We start from the raw sequence: 16,080 nt of genomic DNA, 5'->3' as shown, positions 1-16,080 counted from the left end.
TAGTTTGTAATCCACTTTGGTTCTGGCAGGTGGAGGTTGGTACGTCCGCCTACTTCATCGCCATCTTGTCTTCTTGCTCACAAAAATTAGGGAATATTTTATAGCTTCATATTTTGAAATATCCCCTAATTGTTGTGAGCAGTATATAGCACTCTAGTTTGCTGCTGCTTGAGAAATTACATGATAGCCAGAGCCCCTAAATTTTGATTATCTTAAACCTATCCCTCCCGGTGCAGTTAAATAGTTGTTTAAATAGTTTAATTTGTAGTGATTCATTACAATTTCATTGAAATGGAAAAAGAAATGCTGTTTATTGAGTATGGTATTTCAAGAAAGTAAAAGTGTTTAACATTTTTAAGCTTCTGGTACATTTCTAAATAAGAAATGAGGGGGACCCCCCTCCCCGTGATAGCAATGCTATAACTGACATCTAGTGATACAGGGAAAACTTGAAACAGGATTCTGACTCTGTCCTTTTTATTGCACTCGGCAGTCATTTTATAGAGTTTCATAATATCTTTATAGATCCCTGGTTCTCATTAAATTTTCAACACTAGTTTTAACATCTATATTTTTTTCCTAAAATACCTATTACTGTAGTTGTGGTAGTTGCCAACTCAAATGATATTTTGCACATTCCATCATTCCTTTAAGTTTTTTAGTCTCATTTTACTAGGGAAGAGTTTTTCCTTATTCATTCAGTAATATTTGTATAAACTGATTTCTCATAAGATTCCATAGGCTATTTATTATTATGATTTGTATATCAACATGTTGATACTTATATCAACATATTGTGAATACTATTAATGTCATTAATTTTGATGCTCAAATTTTCTCAGATTTGGCCAGTGGGAGCCATTCAGGTAGTTTCTGTGCCTTTTGGTGGGTCCCAGTACTCCTCAAGCACTTTTTACTTCTGGCAAAGCAGGCTATTCCAGGCTCATCCTGAACTTTCTCTTCAATCTAGGAATCAACCCCTTTTCCCCCGAGGCAGCCTTGTTCATTTTAGTGGAGAATACTATTAAGAAATCAAATTTTTGATACTAGGTCTATTCATTGCTACTGGTGTTACTGGCCTTCTTGGCAGACAGATTAGGATGTATGAGTATTTGTGTGTGCACGCACATCTACATCTACTTCTCTGTTTGTAAATTAAAAGCTGAATTCATACTGATTTTGCCAGTTCTAGAATACCACCTTTCCATTTTTGTAATGCCTTTCTCTGACAGAGTAACTGGCTTCCATTATCTATGATATATGATTTTGCTCAGTCCTAGAATACTTGTTTATAGTACTTTCAGAATTGTTGCTTTTACCACTGTGAGAAATAAGCCCACTAACTAGAGTTCAGTATTGTATTTGTTTAAGTTATTATCTTAAGCCTGAGGGCATAGTCATAATTCTATGTTCACAAGTTACTTGAATTAGTCCCTTCCTCAACCTGAATGGTTTGGTTCTTCCTTTTTCTTTTTTATTTATTTTTTAAATAAGCTTAATATTTTTCTGCTATATTCTGTGAAACATTGCATTTGATGTATGTAGAGTTTATAGAAACTGTTATTTTAATTTATTTTTGAACCATTCTTGTGTTTTTTTTAGCCAAAACCTATTGATGTACAAGTCATTACACACCATATGCAGCGATACGCAGTTTGGTTTGGAGGGTCGATGCTGGCGTCCACGGTAAATGAGATGAAGCTTACTTTTATAATTTGATTTTTTTTTTTTAGATATAAGAATTCTTCAATACTTAAAAATATTTAGAAGAACAAGGAAACTTCTTTAATTGTTTTAAAGTCTTAAAATCAGATACCTGTCTACATGGTATTTTTAAAAAGTGCAATTCATTTGGATTTAATGTTCATACTTTACCTGCTAGACTTTTTTTTCAGTGAGCATTTAGAATTTTTAAATTTATCTTTAGGAAAAGTTCTTTTAACCCTGTGGTAATACAGATATTGGAAGGGCATTATTTTTTTCTTTGCAAATATTTAAAAGCATTGAATTAAGAGTAATGTTTACGGTATAGGAAGTACCATGATCTACTCTAAACTAAGTGAAGGGAGTTCTCAGAGCCCTCTTCCCAAACCAAAAGATCTGAAAACCTCTTTAAAAGGTATTTTAACATGATTGGTGCTTTATACCGTAGTGCACAGAGTATTAATTAAAATGAAGGTGCTTTTATCTGAATTATTGAAAACTATACAGCCTTGAATTTTAAAGCATTTAAAAATCAGAGATAAAAGTATTTTATTCCTTAACCATAGTTGTCTTCAGTTGTGCTGTATAACCTAGTTGAGTTTGTAGCTTTGCCCTTTGAGAAATGAGATGACAGAGTATCGAGTAGTCGTCTACACCAGATATTGAGTGAAGAAAGCGAGTTGACTACAAGTTTTTGTAGCATGTAGTGGTTTACCTGTACTTCTTATTAATGCTTCTTGTTTAGATTATTGATTCAGTATGTCATTTTGGAAAGACTTACTAGAATAGTCTTGGCATTTGAGAATCAACCTTCCATTCCTTAAAGTTTCAAAATCTAGGATATATTGGTTGTGAGGAGGAGGTGCGGGACATGAGTTAAATGTTCCTTTTCTATTCGGAGTTAGATTTATAGGTGATTTTAAGTCATGGTTGGTAGAATTCCTAAGCTTTGTTCAAGTACTGTAGATGGACCAATAAAAACATTTTAGATTTAACAAGTCTATTTTAAAGCATATTGAAGAATGATAGATTTTTGACCTTCATAAAAATATGTTTTTATTTTCAGCCCGAGTTCTACCAAGTATGCCACACCAAAAAGGATTATGAAGAAATTGGACCTAGCATTTGTCGTCACAATCCAGTGTTTGGAGTCATGTCATAAAATTGACTTCATAGTTATTGGGGTTAGGGAGGTGGGAAAGAAATAATCTTTCTGATTACTTGTTTTGTCTGGATGGCTGGTTTTGAGGTTTTAAACCTGACTTGAAATAATAAGACCAAACATAATTAATTATACAGGAATATTTTAATAAATATATCAACATGCGAATGTAGAGGAGAGCCAAAATTAAGTGTTTTTCTTTAAATTGAATATTTGAATATTATGTGTAACAAAAAGAAGTGGGTTTTAGTTCTTTCTGTGTCCTGATATTTTGTATATTATTGAATTATCCAAGATTTGATGGGATTTATTGGTATGTAGATAGCTCTATAATGCTTGAATTGTACACTTACAAGTGTACAATACAAGAGCTTGTTTATATTTCATACTTTTATACTTTGAGGAAAAAAGTCAAAGAAAAACTAGTATTTGAGTACAAAAAAGTGACCAAGTAAAGGAGAAATTAAAAAAATAGCCTCATGAGACTTATCGTGCACACATGCTCATGGGATTCCAGTTATTATGAATTGTTGCCGTTCCCCATGCTGCCCGGTGATTTTCTTTGCAAGTGCATTTGAAACTAAGAAGCTAGGATCTTGGATTAACTGATGCCTGCTTGTGCTTTCTGATTACTCACATTCTGTTTGTCGCTTTAAAGGAAAAGTAAAGACAAGACTGTTGGACCAGTATTGCATATCTGTAGTGTCCTTTCGTATTTAAAAAAAATTAATAATTTGGTTACCAAAATTCATATATGTAAAGCCTAAACCATTCTAATGAAGGCACAAATTTCTTTTTAATACTTGTTTCAAGCTCTAATCTTTATAAGTTAACTAATCTATTTTCTTCAAATTTCTGCAATAGTTCTTTAAAATCACAACAGTTGGTTAGCAAGCCAACTTTTTTATGTGCTCTAAACAAATAATTGTGAACTTTTAATATGTTGAGTGCTTTCATTTTGATAACTGGATCTCCATTTGATATTTCATCTGTATAACTCATTTGCAGTCTGAAATTTTTTTAGTGCCAGCCCCTGACATATCATGGAAAGTTAATTTTCTTTGCATTTTAAAATATCTGGATCATGAAGAAAACATGATGAAAATAAATTAAAACTGAATTACCTTTTCTAATGTTTTTTTTTAAGAAGCAGTGTCATTCTACTTCATGTCTATGTATTTTATATGATTTCTGGTTTTGTTGGAATAGTGGGATTCATTAAAAATCCCTAATATGATAGAAAATTTCTTGTGAATTTCAAATTTTACCAGTTATTTATAGAAGACAAAAAGGGGAGATTTTACAGGCTTTTTAGAACTTACGCAATAATACCAGTGAACACTTGAACTTCATCACCCATGAAAATGACACATAAGATTATTGGTATCCAAAAATTGAAGAACGAAGTGTTTTTGTTGTTAATATAAAGATAGAATTGGGGAATAAACTTTATTTAGACTGAATCTGGATACTTAAATTATATTAATTATTTATATGAATCTTAATTCTTTGTATGTGGGAGTAAAGAACAAACTATGGTCTGTAGTGGTAGTAGTATCAGTTTCAAAGATCTCTTTTTACTTGAAAAAATATTTCATAAACATTTAAAAAAACCCATCAAATAGTACTAAAGAGTAAATAGTGGGAGTAGGTTTCTTTCCCACTCTAGTCTGTCTCATTTTCTGATCATTACACTGTTAGAAATGTCTGTGGGTCCTTGTAGTTTTCTGTGCATATTGAAATGAATATAGCTCCTTTATTTTACATGAATATGTTGCAGACATCTTTTGATACAGAAGTAAATTGATGAGCATTTAAGATTTCGTGCTCTTGGCTCCATAAGATATCACTAGCATTGTCATGAATATGTCTTTTACACTTGGGATGGTTGAATGATAAATGAATAAACTTGGAAGACGTTTACAAAGCTGCAGGTTACAATCTCTTGCATACTTAAAATAAATATGTTTTTAACTGATTTGAAAATGTGAAGGTCAGTAATTTTCTTTAGAGCTTACGCTTATTTGGGAAAACAAGAAGACTCCTGATACACCTTTTGCCCTGCTTTTATAGAATATGTGCTGTAATATGATAGAAACAGTGCTCTTACAATCTCTCCTGTCATTGTATATCATTTTTTTCCATTTATATCACCTTTGGTTGTATATGTGTAGAGGTTGATCAAGATGAAATCAAATCTGTAATACTGATTTGATGTCAGACTTCATGAGCATGGGACAGTGGAGAAACACCAAACAGTCCAGTGGCTGAAATTTTTATTCTGGATCTACAAATTGGTGATATAACTCATTAAGTTTGATTTTTTTGTTATTTTTAAAACTAGAAACATATTTGTATAATCTTGGATAAATTCTTTGAATTCTCTGGACCTTAATTTAATTTATATATAAGGTAGTGATGTTATCTGGGTTAACAATGCAATTTTTATGAGTTTTTGAAAATATAACCTAGCTGTCTCCTTTTTAATAGTTGGGGCTTTGTTCAATGGAAAATATTAATGGACAGAAATAAAATAGATGGTGGTTATCTAACTTGATGCCTACTGTTTTTAGTAAGCAAGTTCTCAAAATTTAACCCCTCAACAGTAAATGACATATACTGCAAGTCATGGCCCTCTTCTGACCTGTCTTCCTCTCGCATCAGATAACAGTTACCTACTCAGGTCGTCCAATACATAATTTTGGTTTTTAAGGCTTTGACAGTTTGAAATAACTGTTCTTGCAGTTATTTCTAGAAATATCTTTAGAAGTAATAATATGAATTATAGGGATAATAGGCTATTATGTTCATTGTTCTTTCCTTAGTTTCTACAAAAAGAAGTCCTAGAGCAGTGGTTGGCAAACCGCGGCTTGTGAGCCACATGCGGCTCTTTGGCCCCTTGAGTGTGGCTCTTCCACAAAGTACCACGTGCAGGCACTACCTTGATAAGGAATGTACCTACCTATATATTGTAGTTTAAGTTTAAAAAATTTGGCTCTCAAAAGAAAGTTCAATTGTACTGTTGCTATTTGGCTCTGTTGAGAAGTAAGTTTGCTGACCACTGAATATATCTGTATAAATAGAAACTTTCAGATACCCTAAACTTTCTGGTACCCTAAAAATGGTACCAGAGTATGTTATAGCATTGAGGAAATGAGTAAAATTGTACTCATGCCATCGTTTATTTATGGTTTTGATTTTTTAAAAAAAATTATTGATTGATTTTAGAAAGAGAGTTTGTTGTACCACTTATTCAGGTGTTCATTGGTTGCCTCTTGTATGTGCCCTGAGTAGGGATTAAACCTGTAACCTTGGTGCATTGGGACTATGCTCCAACCAACTGAGCTCCCCAGCCAGGGTCTTCCTTTTGCTATTGTAAAGAGAGTTGTTATTCCTCTAAATACTGGGCTAATTGGTAAATATTAAAGTCCAGTGAATTTCTTCCTTTGTTACCAGCCCAGATCTGACTTCTCTGACCACTACCATCCTGATCTATTTTAGTTCATAGTCACCAGGTGTGAGTACCTTGATAGCCTTCTGCAGTCTTCTTCAACTCCTAGTACTCAGATTACAATTTTGGTTGATGGGCACTAAATATATTAGTTAAAATACACAATACAAAATATGTGCAAGCTCTGGAGTGAAGCATTCTCCCATGCAGATTGGAGTCCTATGCTAGGACATATTTCAGTGTAATAGCACTTAGTCTATACAATTGGCCAAGGAGTTATTACCAAGAACTTATGGGAAACTTTCCTAGCAGATCCTGAAAATAAACACTTTTTCTTACTAGGTGTGTAACCACATCTAAATTGACCTTAAGTGAGAATGTTTAGATCTGCTGGAGGGTCTGGAAATTTTTAGATCTTAGTAAAAAAGGATTTCTGCTACTCATTGTTGATAACTCCCCAGTACTGTGTATATGTTCATTCCTCTTCCATAATTTGTCAGCATACCACACTTTTTGTTATAACCTACTTGGTCTCGATAGAATTAACAACAAAAAAAGTGGTTGTCTTTGGTAATCTCCATGTCATAACCCAGTTTATTTAGTGCATTTGGAACTCAGGAGCTGAAATTAAATAGCTTCTTGAATTTACAATTACATTAGCATTTTTCTAGTAATTATAGGAACAGAAGGAAAAGGGAACAAAAATAGAAATGAATGATTTAGAAAAAATGACAACTGAAAAAACCAAAAGAAAAAAAATTAAGCTAGAAGAAAAGTATGTACTGCTTTTGTTAATTTGATTTAGCAAATGATTATTCTTGACTGTTTTTCAGTGTTCCATCCCTTCTGGTTACTTTTATGCATTACAATGAAACTAAGATACTGAGTCAAAATAGTTTCACTTTTATTCAAACACTACAACTTATTTATACTCTAAGCAGTGGTACCAGGTTTTGTTTTTTTGTTTTTTGTTCTGTTTTGTTTTTTTGTAATTTTCCGAAGTTGGAAACAGGCAGTCAGACAGACTCCCGCATGCGCCCGACCGGCATCCACCCGGCATGCCCACCAGGGGGCGATGCTCTGCCCATCTTGGGGCGTCGCTCTGCCGCAATCAGAGCCATTCTAGTGCCTGAGGCAGAGGCCACAGAGCCATCCTCAGAGCCCGGGCAAACTTTGCTCCAGTGTGGAGCCTTGGCTGCGGGAGGGGAAGAGAGAGACAGAGAGGAAGGGGGGGGGGAGTGGAGAAGCAGATGGGCGCTTCTCCTGTGTGCCCTGGCCAGGAATCGAACCCGGGACTCCTGCACTCCAGGCCGACGCTCTACCACTGAGCCAACCGGCCAGGGCTGGTACCAGGTTTTGATACCCCAATCCCAGAGACATTTCTTGATTGTATTCTGTGGCTTAAGCACTGTGCGTGAAGATGAATAAAACGTTCTGTCCTAAACTTAGTGGCTAATATAACAGTAAAGACACTGAGGAGAGAGAAATATTTTGCCCAGATATTTGAGAGAGCTTACTAGGTTTAGAATTTCATAAAGGTGGTGGTGGTGGTTTTAAGGGGAAAAAATAAAAACCAAAACTCAGCTAGGTAAGGTGGTAAACGTTAAGTGCAGCTGTGGTTTCAAATTACTTCGCACCTGAGATTCTTAAAATGATAAATGTTGCATATAACAATTGAAGGAAGTATTTCTACAGTAGGATCTGTCTTATTCATTTGGTATTTCTAGTGCCTTCACATTTTGTCTGGAACATAATAGGGTTTCAGACAAATGTGTTTGATAGATTAGTGAATGAATGAATAAAATCATTTTTCATTTTGAAATTAAAACTTTGAATTCCTTTAGCGTACAACTTTTGTTCCTTTAAAAATACCCATATTTACCAAGAAAGTAAGACTGGGTTGTTATATTTTTCTATTCCACTAGTGTTTGCTTTAAAACAGTGACAGTCTACATAAAACTGGGGGATTATTAAGTGTTCATAAATTTTCTAATGTAGGTCTTTAATAGTTGCTTAATTAGGTCTTAGATCATTTTGAAATCTCCACAGTGTAATTATTGTCTGCTCTAAACATTGTGCAATGCTAATTGAAATGCCCTTAAGTATTTTATGACATTGAACATCAACAGTAAAAACACTTCTAATTTTCAGCTTTGGAATTTATTTAACAATTTGGTTTTCTCGTGTAAATCCCATTTCGAACCTACAAATTTAGAGATGATGACTTAGAATTTTTTCCATTTTGAGTGAAAAAGTCAATGATGCAATAGATTGTTAATCTTAACCTAGAGGTGTAGTAGAAAGTTGATAACAGGAATTAGAACTGTATATCTTTTCTCTTATGGAGAGTACATATTTTTCCCAAACAAATTATTAATCTGCGTAGAGGATTGGGCAGTAAGAAAATAAGAGATTTCTCTTTTTGTTGCTGTAATGCTTAGTTGGATTGTCATACATTCATGACTTAACTAAATTATTTTATATAGGGCAGTTTCTGCTGGAATAGATTTCTCTTTTTTCGAAGACCTTGGAAGATGAATAAAATTTGGTAGATGCAGAGTAGGTGGGGAAGATGTTTTAGTTATCAGAGAAACAGCCGGTAGTATAGCAATTAGTAATTGAGAGGAGGGGTGAGCAGGATTGATTGTAAGCAAGTTAGAAGAGTAGCGGATAAGGAAACCTGCCACTCAAACATTCTGAGAAAAACTTAACGGATGCAGTTAAGGTAGAAACCACACGTGGAGACACTTGATATCAGTTACTTTGTTGAATTTTCAGAGTTTGGTCTAGTCCAACTACATTTTACAGATGAGAAAACATTTTAAGGGCTTTGGCAAAGACCACATATATAGTGGCAGAATAGAACTTATTGGTAATTCTTAATGTGTTTTATTTATACTGAGTAGCATATGGTTTATTAAACATTTTTATTTCAAAATTTATTTGGCAACATTGCTTAGCTTCTCTGACCCAGTTTGTTGAGAGAACTGCTACTAGCCTTAATGTGCTAGATGCTACTGAGGAGAGAGGTACCAAATGACTTAAGTATGTCTACGAAATCATGCCCTTGGCTGTCAGATAAAGAGTGCCAACATGAGCCTGAAACAGTGTATTAGGACTAAAGGGGAGAAAAGGGACTCTGTACAGAACAACAGTTGGAATTTGAGACTATCCTGATTGAGGCCAAGTTGCATATTTGAGCTCTTGCACATTTGGGGCATGAATTTCCAAATTGGTGCTAAATTTGTACCTTATTTCAGATTTCACTGATACTGAAAGTTAAACTTTCAAGTGACATAATTGGATTTTGTGAATCAGAAAGTACCTTAACGATTTTTTTTTTTTTGTATTTTTTCTGAAGCTAGAAATGGGGAGAGACAGACAGACTCTCGCATGCGCCCCACCGGGATCCACCCGGCACGCCCACCAGGGGGCAACGCTCTGCCCACCAGGGGGCGATGCTCTGCCCCTCCGGGGCGTTGCTCTGCCGCGACCAGAGCCACTCCAGTGCCTGGGGCAGAGGCCAAGGAGCCATCCCCAGCGCCCGGGTCATCTTTGCTCCAATGGAGCCTCAGCTGCGGGAGGGGAAGAGAGAGACAGAGAAAGGAGAGGGGGAGGGGTGGAGAAGTAGATGGGCGCTTCTCCTGTGTGCCTTGGCTGGGAATCGAACCCGGGACTTCTGCACGCCAGGCCGACGCTCTACCTCTGAACCAACCGGCCAGGGCCACCTTAACGATTTTAAAGACTGGGAAAATATTTTTAAGCTACAAATAAAAGTGAAGTTTGTGAATATGTTATGAAATACTGTTTTTGACATGTGGTTGAATGCTCAAATCTTTGTTGAATAAGGTTATCTGGCTCAAAAAAGATGTAGAAATGGTATTTCTGATCCTATCACTATTTTGATCCAATAATTAAAGAGAATATTTAGGACACAGAATAGTGTCTACTTTTAAAACGTCACATATTTGGCACCAATTAAAATTCTGTTTACACACCTGTTCATAGCTATCTTAAAAATTCATCTCTTTCAAGACAATCCATTGAAAAAGTGGCTTAAATTTTATATGTACATACATTTTATGAACCTCAAGATCAAGGACCTGCTAATGATTTCACATTTGAGTTAGTTTGAATTGTGTCTGTAGATTCCCTTGCCACTGATACAGCTCAAGAAAGAAGAATGATATTTGATCTGAGCAGTGCTATCCTTTCCTATTTTTTCATATTTATAAAAGTTGCAACTCTACATTATTTCTTAGGGCACTGGAAGCACCAATGAAATGGTTTTAATACTCTCTTTTTTTCCCCAAGGGGAAGGGAAGGACTTATTGAGTCCCAAGTAGAAGACTTTGTTCAATCATTAGCATTCTGGTATTCTTGAAATTGAAGTAACTACTTGCTTTTGACATATTTCACAAAGAAGACATTTAGCTGGAGATGGAGTGGTTGATGTGGGTTTTGAGTGTAGTCTTTCAGTCCATCCACTAGGTGTCTCTCTTCTCTCCCCTCATCCATAAATGCAGGGGTCCCCAAACTTTTTACACAGGGGGCTAGTTCACTGTCCCTCAGACCGTTGGAGGGCCCAACTATAAAAAAAAAACTATGAACAAATCCTTATGCACACTGCACATCTCTTATTTTAAAGTAAAAAAATAAAACGGGAACAAATACAATATTTAAAATAAAGAACAAGTAAATTTAAATCAACAAACTGACCAGTATTTCAATGGGAACTATGCTCCTCTCACTGACCACGAATGAAAGAGGTACCCCTTCCAGAAGTGCGGCGGGAGGGTGGGGGGCAGATAAATGGCCTCAGGGGTCCGCATGCAGCCCGCGGGCCGTAGTTTGGGGACCCCTGCATAAATGGATATATTTCAATTAGATGTGCTGCTATCAAAAGTAAATTGGATCTGGGTTGTGGAAATAACACATTTCATTTTCCCATTTAAAAGATGTCATTTTCAGCCATATAGCCATGACTTCAATACAAACAAAGATGTTTCTTAGGCTGCAATAGTAATTCACAGTGGGATTTATTTACTCAGCAGTATCGATTTGTAACATTTTAAAATGCTAAACACTTTTCTAAGGTGCTAAGGATATAATAGCAAAACCGACATGGTTTTTTGCCTTCTGGAACTTTAAAAGGATGTCTAAACCATGGTAAAATATATTAAAATTTCAGTATCAGAATTAAAATCATATATATTATTGCATTAAGGAAAGCCAGAAAATGTAAGGGACTGGGTAACATTCTAAGCTTTTTTTTTTATTCTTAAAGTTTAGTTTTTAACAGTAGTTGCTACTATTCTCTCTGTTCCTTTAAGGTAATACTGTACAAGTTCTCTTTAGTGACAGGCATTGAAAGATGCAAAATCAACAACAAAAAATATAAAATTGATTTCCTTAAGTTACATGGACATAATTGCCCTTAATTCATCATGCAGATTTGAGGCACCCATCAATTTATGTCCCACATTTTCCTAATTAATATATATATATAGTGTAAATGAAAGTTACTTATCCAGAAAAAAAGCTCAAAAACGATTTCCATTTTGCAACATGTGATCTAGAACTCCATGAGGGATGTGCTTTACAAGTATGTATGAAACTAGCCAGTTGCTCTTACTACTTTGGCTTAGAACTGTACCCCTAAGTGTTCTGATCCCGAGATTACTTGAGCTTTAGCATGGCAGGGGATTATGATTTTGACTATATTCCAGAGCGTATCTATTTAGGATTATACCCTCCTCTGTTCTGTAGTCTAATAATTTAAATTGGTTAGTCTATTCCACAGAAAAGCTTTAAATTTATTTAACTGATCAAAATTATGAAATTGTAGCAAGAATTGAGAATTTACAGTGTTCTGAGACTTGGACATTGTGTGCTGTGGGTCATCTACATTCTTGGCTAGTTCATTTCCCATTGCCAAGCAGCTTTCCTGCCTGGGTGCATCATCTCAGAAATGAGCAACAACAGCAGAAGAAAGTGATTCAAGTTTTTTACATAAGTGGACATAGCCATTTTAGCCTAAGTAGCATAGAAATGAACTAAAGTTATACCTTCTCACACAAAAGAGTCATTCTGTGTGCTCTTACATGGAGCATTCTCCTAAAACCTGTAAAACGGATTCAGCACAAGCCTAGAGAGCTAACAAAGAATATCTTCCCTATTCCCCAAGGCTATTGTGAGTTTGGGGGATAGCCCTTCAAATTGAGATCAAAGCTGCCTGTGGTTATTTGAAAAATGGAGTAAATGTCCATGTATTGTGTTTACAGTGCATAAATATTTTAAGTATCCTTGAGCTACTTTGGAGTGAGGGAGCTTTCGAATTACACAAGCAGGCTCTGAGACATAGCTCTAGTACATATCCTATCACTCTTGTTCTCAAGAAGGGGTGCCACACAATCAATGAAAACAGTCTTTCATCCTGAGAGGCACTGCTGCCTCTGAACATGTGCTTTATGTATCCACCTTGAGATGAGGGCCAGTTCCCCCAGATGTAGCTAATCAATAGGACATGGTAGAACAATTGGTGAGGAATGTTTCTTTTTCTGTTTTTGTTTTGTTTTGTTTCTTTAGTGAGCAAGAGAGACAGGAAGAGAGATATAAGAAGCATCAACACGTAGTTCTGGTACTTGAGTTGTTCATTGGTTGTTTCCCATATGTGCCTTGACCAGAGGGCTCCAGCCAAATCAGTGACCCCTTGCTCAATACAGCAACCTTTGGGCTTCAAGCCAGCGACCCCATGCTTAAGCTGGCAAGCCTGTTCAAGCCGATGAACCTGTGCTCAAGTTGGATGGTTTCTCAGCGTCCCACATTGACACTGTCCAGTGCACCAGTCAGGCAGTGAGGAATTTAAGAACAGTTTTCATTAGTAATCTAAACTTAGTTTTTATTTAATAATCTAGATGTTGCCTGATAAATTCTTGCTTGTAATTTGGTGTGAAGAAGAATGACTATCAAATGAGAAGTCTTGGGTTCACCAAATCCTAGTAGGTTTACCTTAGAATTAGTAAATGTATAGAGATTTCTGGTGTCCTGTCTTTAGGGCTTGTGAACAATGGTTTTCTGTTCTCCAGTTCACACCCAGCAGACCAATTTATAAACAACTTTTGACAGTGTGTTAAAATGATGAGATGAAGTGGAAAGTGTTCCTGTGACACAAAAGCCCTTTACTTGATGGGTTCTGCAGGGTTAAGGACATTTTTCTACTCCAAATGGTTTCATTGTGTTCTCTATAATGGGTGTAATTGTTTAATGATGACATTTGAGCTGAGAAAATTGAACATACATTATTTGAGCAATAAAAACTGAATAGTTTCTGCCTTTTACAGAAATTAAGGTATGCCTAGGGTAGGATAAGACAAAGGAAAGGCCGATTACAGTCACCATTCATAGAAAGGAAAATCTGAAGGGTACAAGTTTAAAAGTATTGTGTTGTTCCTAGACAGGATTTACACAAGGCTAACTTGAGTGTAGCTGCCTATTTCCTCGGAAAGTCCCCTTTGTAGGCGCAACTTTGCTGAATGAATTCTGTTGAAATCCTGTTAAAATAATGTTTCTTCCAGCTGAGAAAGAATGCCCTGCTTTGTTTTGCAAGTGTGGAGGTCGCTGTGGTGGGGAAGTGCTCCCTAACCTGCTACTTGACTTGGCCTAATCTTTGTTTTACTTAGGTCTTATGTGCCATCTTTGATGAACTTGAAATGTTATTTCTTGGTAATCAAATTCAGCCCAAGAAATATTTTTGAGCATCCACCATGTAGGAGACTGTGCTAGTGCTTGGTAGGGATACAGAACACTTTATAATTATAGCTTAGCATAGAGATAGCCCTGAACATTACTAACCCAACTGCAGGATGGTGTGTATTTTGGGTTGTAATGGATGTGGGAAAGTAAAAGCTCAGATTGAGAAAATATAAATATTCTTTGCCCTTCATCAAGTAACATTTAAGGCCAGCTGCAGAGTTAATAGGAACCAATATTTCTGACAAGGACATGCAGCAACTGTAACATGTTGTAACAACTCCTTCGAGCGACTACTGGCTTCTTACTTGCTGAGAAACTGCTCGCTGAAATCACAGACTGTCAGAAATTTTGCTATTTGAAATTATGTAAGAATGAAATGAAATAACCCACTGTAACATAACTTACTTTGACACAGAAAAATTGCCTCTATTCCCAAATGAGGTGCAGAGCCTCAGAAAAGGGTTTGGGGATACAACATTCTACATCTAAACTTTGTAGTATCCAAGGATACAGAATCCTAGGTCCAATTTGTGGTCCTAATCTGAGGTTCAGCCCTTTACACACAGTCCTGCTTTGCTCTGAGCCCATCACAATGCTGATTTACTTAAATTTCACCCTTACCTCTGTAAACCAAAATTAATTTTAGATTGTAACAAAAAATAAAAAAATCATTTATTTGAACAAAAAAGCAGCTGCAGCCTAGAAAACACAGATTCAGGTAGCAACCTAAATTGTGTTCCTCCAATACAAAGGGGAGGCTTCCTGCCCAGGTTCTCTATTAGGTTTGTGTTATGTAAATGACGCATCCAAATTGTGCAGTTCTGATTGTACAAGGCAGGTCTCGCTCGTTGGTAGAAAGAGAGCCAGGTTTTCCCCACAGCAGATGACCAGATGGTGTAAACAAGTGGGGCATAGTGCCAGAGTGGAGAGTTCAATCTGATGTGAGCCCCTGTCAGCAAACGGCCACTTGACTGTTGTTATTCGTTAAAAACTGGGCCCTTGGTTGACCATGGGGAATCTCAGTAGATAAATTCCTTTTCAGGGTTTACATAATTATCTTTTCAGGGTCCATACCCCAAATCTTCTAATTTTTACATTTCCTCCTTGTGCAGTCTCCTTCATAGTAATGGGTGCATAAAGTTGACTTTGTCAGGCTATTGGTTTGCTCCTGAAGTCAAAAGTTGTTGGACTAGGACAGAACTGCATTCCATGTGTAAAGCACAAAGGGTGGAGAAACTGATTTTAACTGAGTTATCAGGTACACTTCAAGAAGGCAATTGCATTAATAATTTATTAGATGTTGTTCAGCTTTTAACAGTTTATTTAATACAGATATTCAATTATTTTTTCCATTTTGATAACTCAATTTATCATTAAATATGTGTGTAATATACTTACGTAATACATATTACATACATGCCTGTATCCTGTTTTTTTCATTTTTTCTTTTTCTTTTTTTTCTTTTTGCATTTTTCTGAAGCTGGAAACAGGGAGAGACAGTCAGACAGACTCCCGCATGCGCCCGACCGGGATCCACCCGGCACGCCCACCAGGGGCGACGCTCTGCCCACCAGGGGGCGATGCTCTGCCCATCCTGGGCGTCGCCATGTTGCGACCAGAGCCACTCTAGCGCCTGGGGCAGAGGCCACAGAGCCATTCCCAGCGCCCGGGCCATCTTTGCTCCAATGGAGCCTTGGCTGCGGGAGGGGAAGAGAGAGACAGAGAGGAAGGCGCGGCGGAGGGGTGGAGAAGCAAATGGGCGCTTCTCCTGTGTGCCCTGGCCGGGAATCGAACCCGGGTCCTCCGCACGCTAGGCCGACGCTCTACCGCTGAGCCAACCGGCCAGGGCTGTTTTTTTCATTTTTAATGGTTTTGTATGTGGATACTTTTCTTTCACAAAATAATTATCTCTTCCTAGAGGGTGAAATGTGTGCTTAAAATTCCACCTGACTTTTTCTCTAATGTCTTGAACATATAGTAGATGTTCAATAAATACTTTCCACATTGA

General features: G+C 36.6%; 1 protein-coding gene across 1 annotated transcript in view; it reads left to right on the top strand.

Annotated features, from left to right (window-relative positions):
- Positions 1-5,418, top strand: part of ACTR3 (actin related protein 3) — a 59,793-nt gene extending 54,375 nt beyond the window's left edge. The window contains exons 11-12 of the mRNA XM_066345214.1: positions 1,603-1,686; positions 2,771-5,418. Of these exons, the coding sequence (XP_066201311.1) occupies positions 1,603-1,686; positions 2,771-2,866 (180 nt within the window). The 3' untranslated portion in view covers positions 2,867-5,418. The remainder of the gene's footprint in view (positions 1-1,602; positions 1,687-2,770) is intronic.
- The last annotated feature ends 10,662 nt before the right edge of the window (positions 5,419-16,080 follow it).

This window comes from Saccopteryx leptura, chromosome 7 (genome assembly GCF_036850995.1).
Source record: "Saccopteryx leptura isolate mSacLep1 chromosome 7, mSacLep1_pri_phased_curated, whole genome shotgun sequence".
In the NCBI taxonomy this organism is placed as follows: domain Eukaryota; kingdom Metazoa; phylum Chordata; class Mammalia; order Chiroptera; family Emballonuridae; genus Saccopteryx; species Saccopteryx leptura.
The sequence above is the reverse complement of the archived record's forward strand: the minus strand, read 5'-3'. Positions and strand labels throughout refer to the sequence as shown.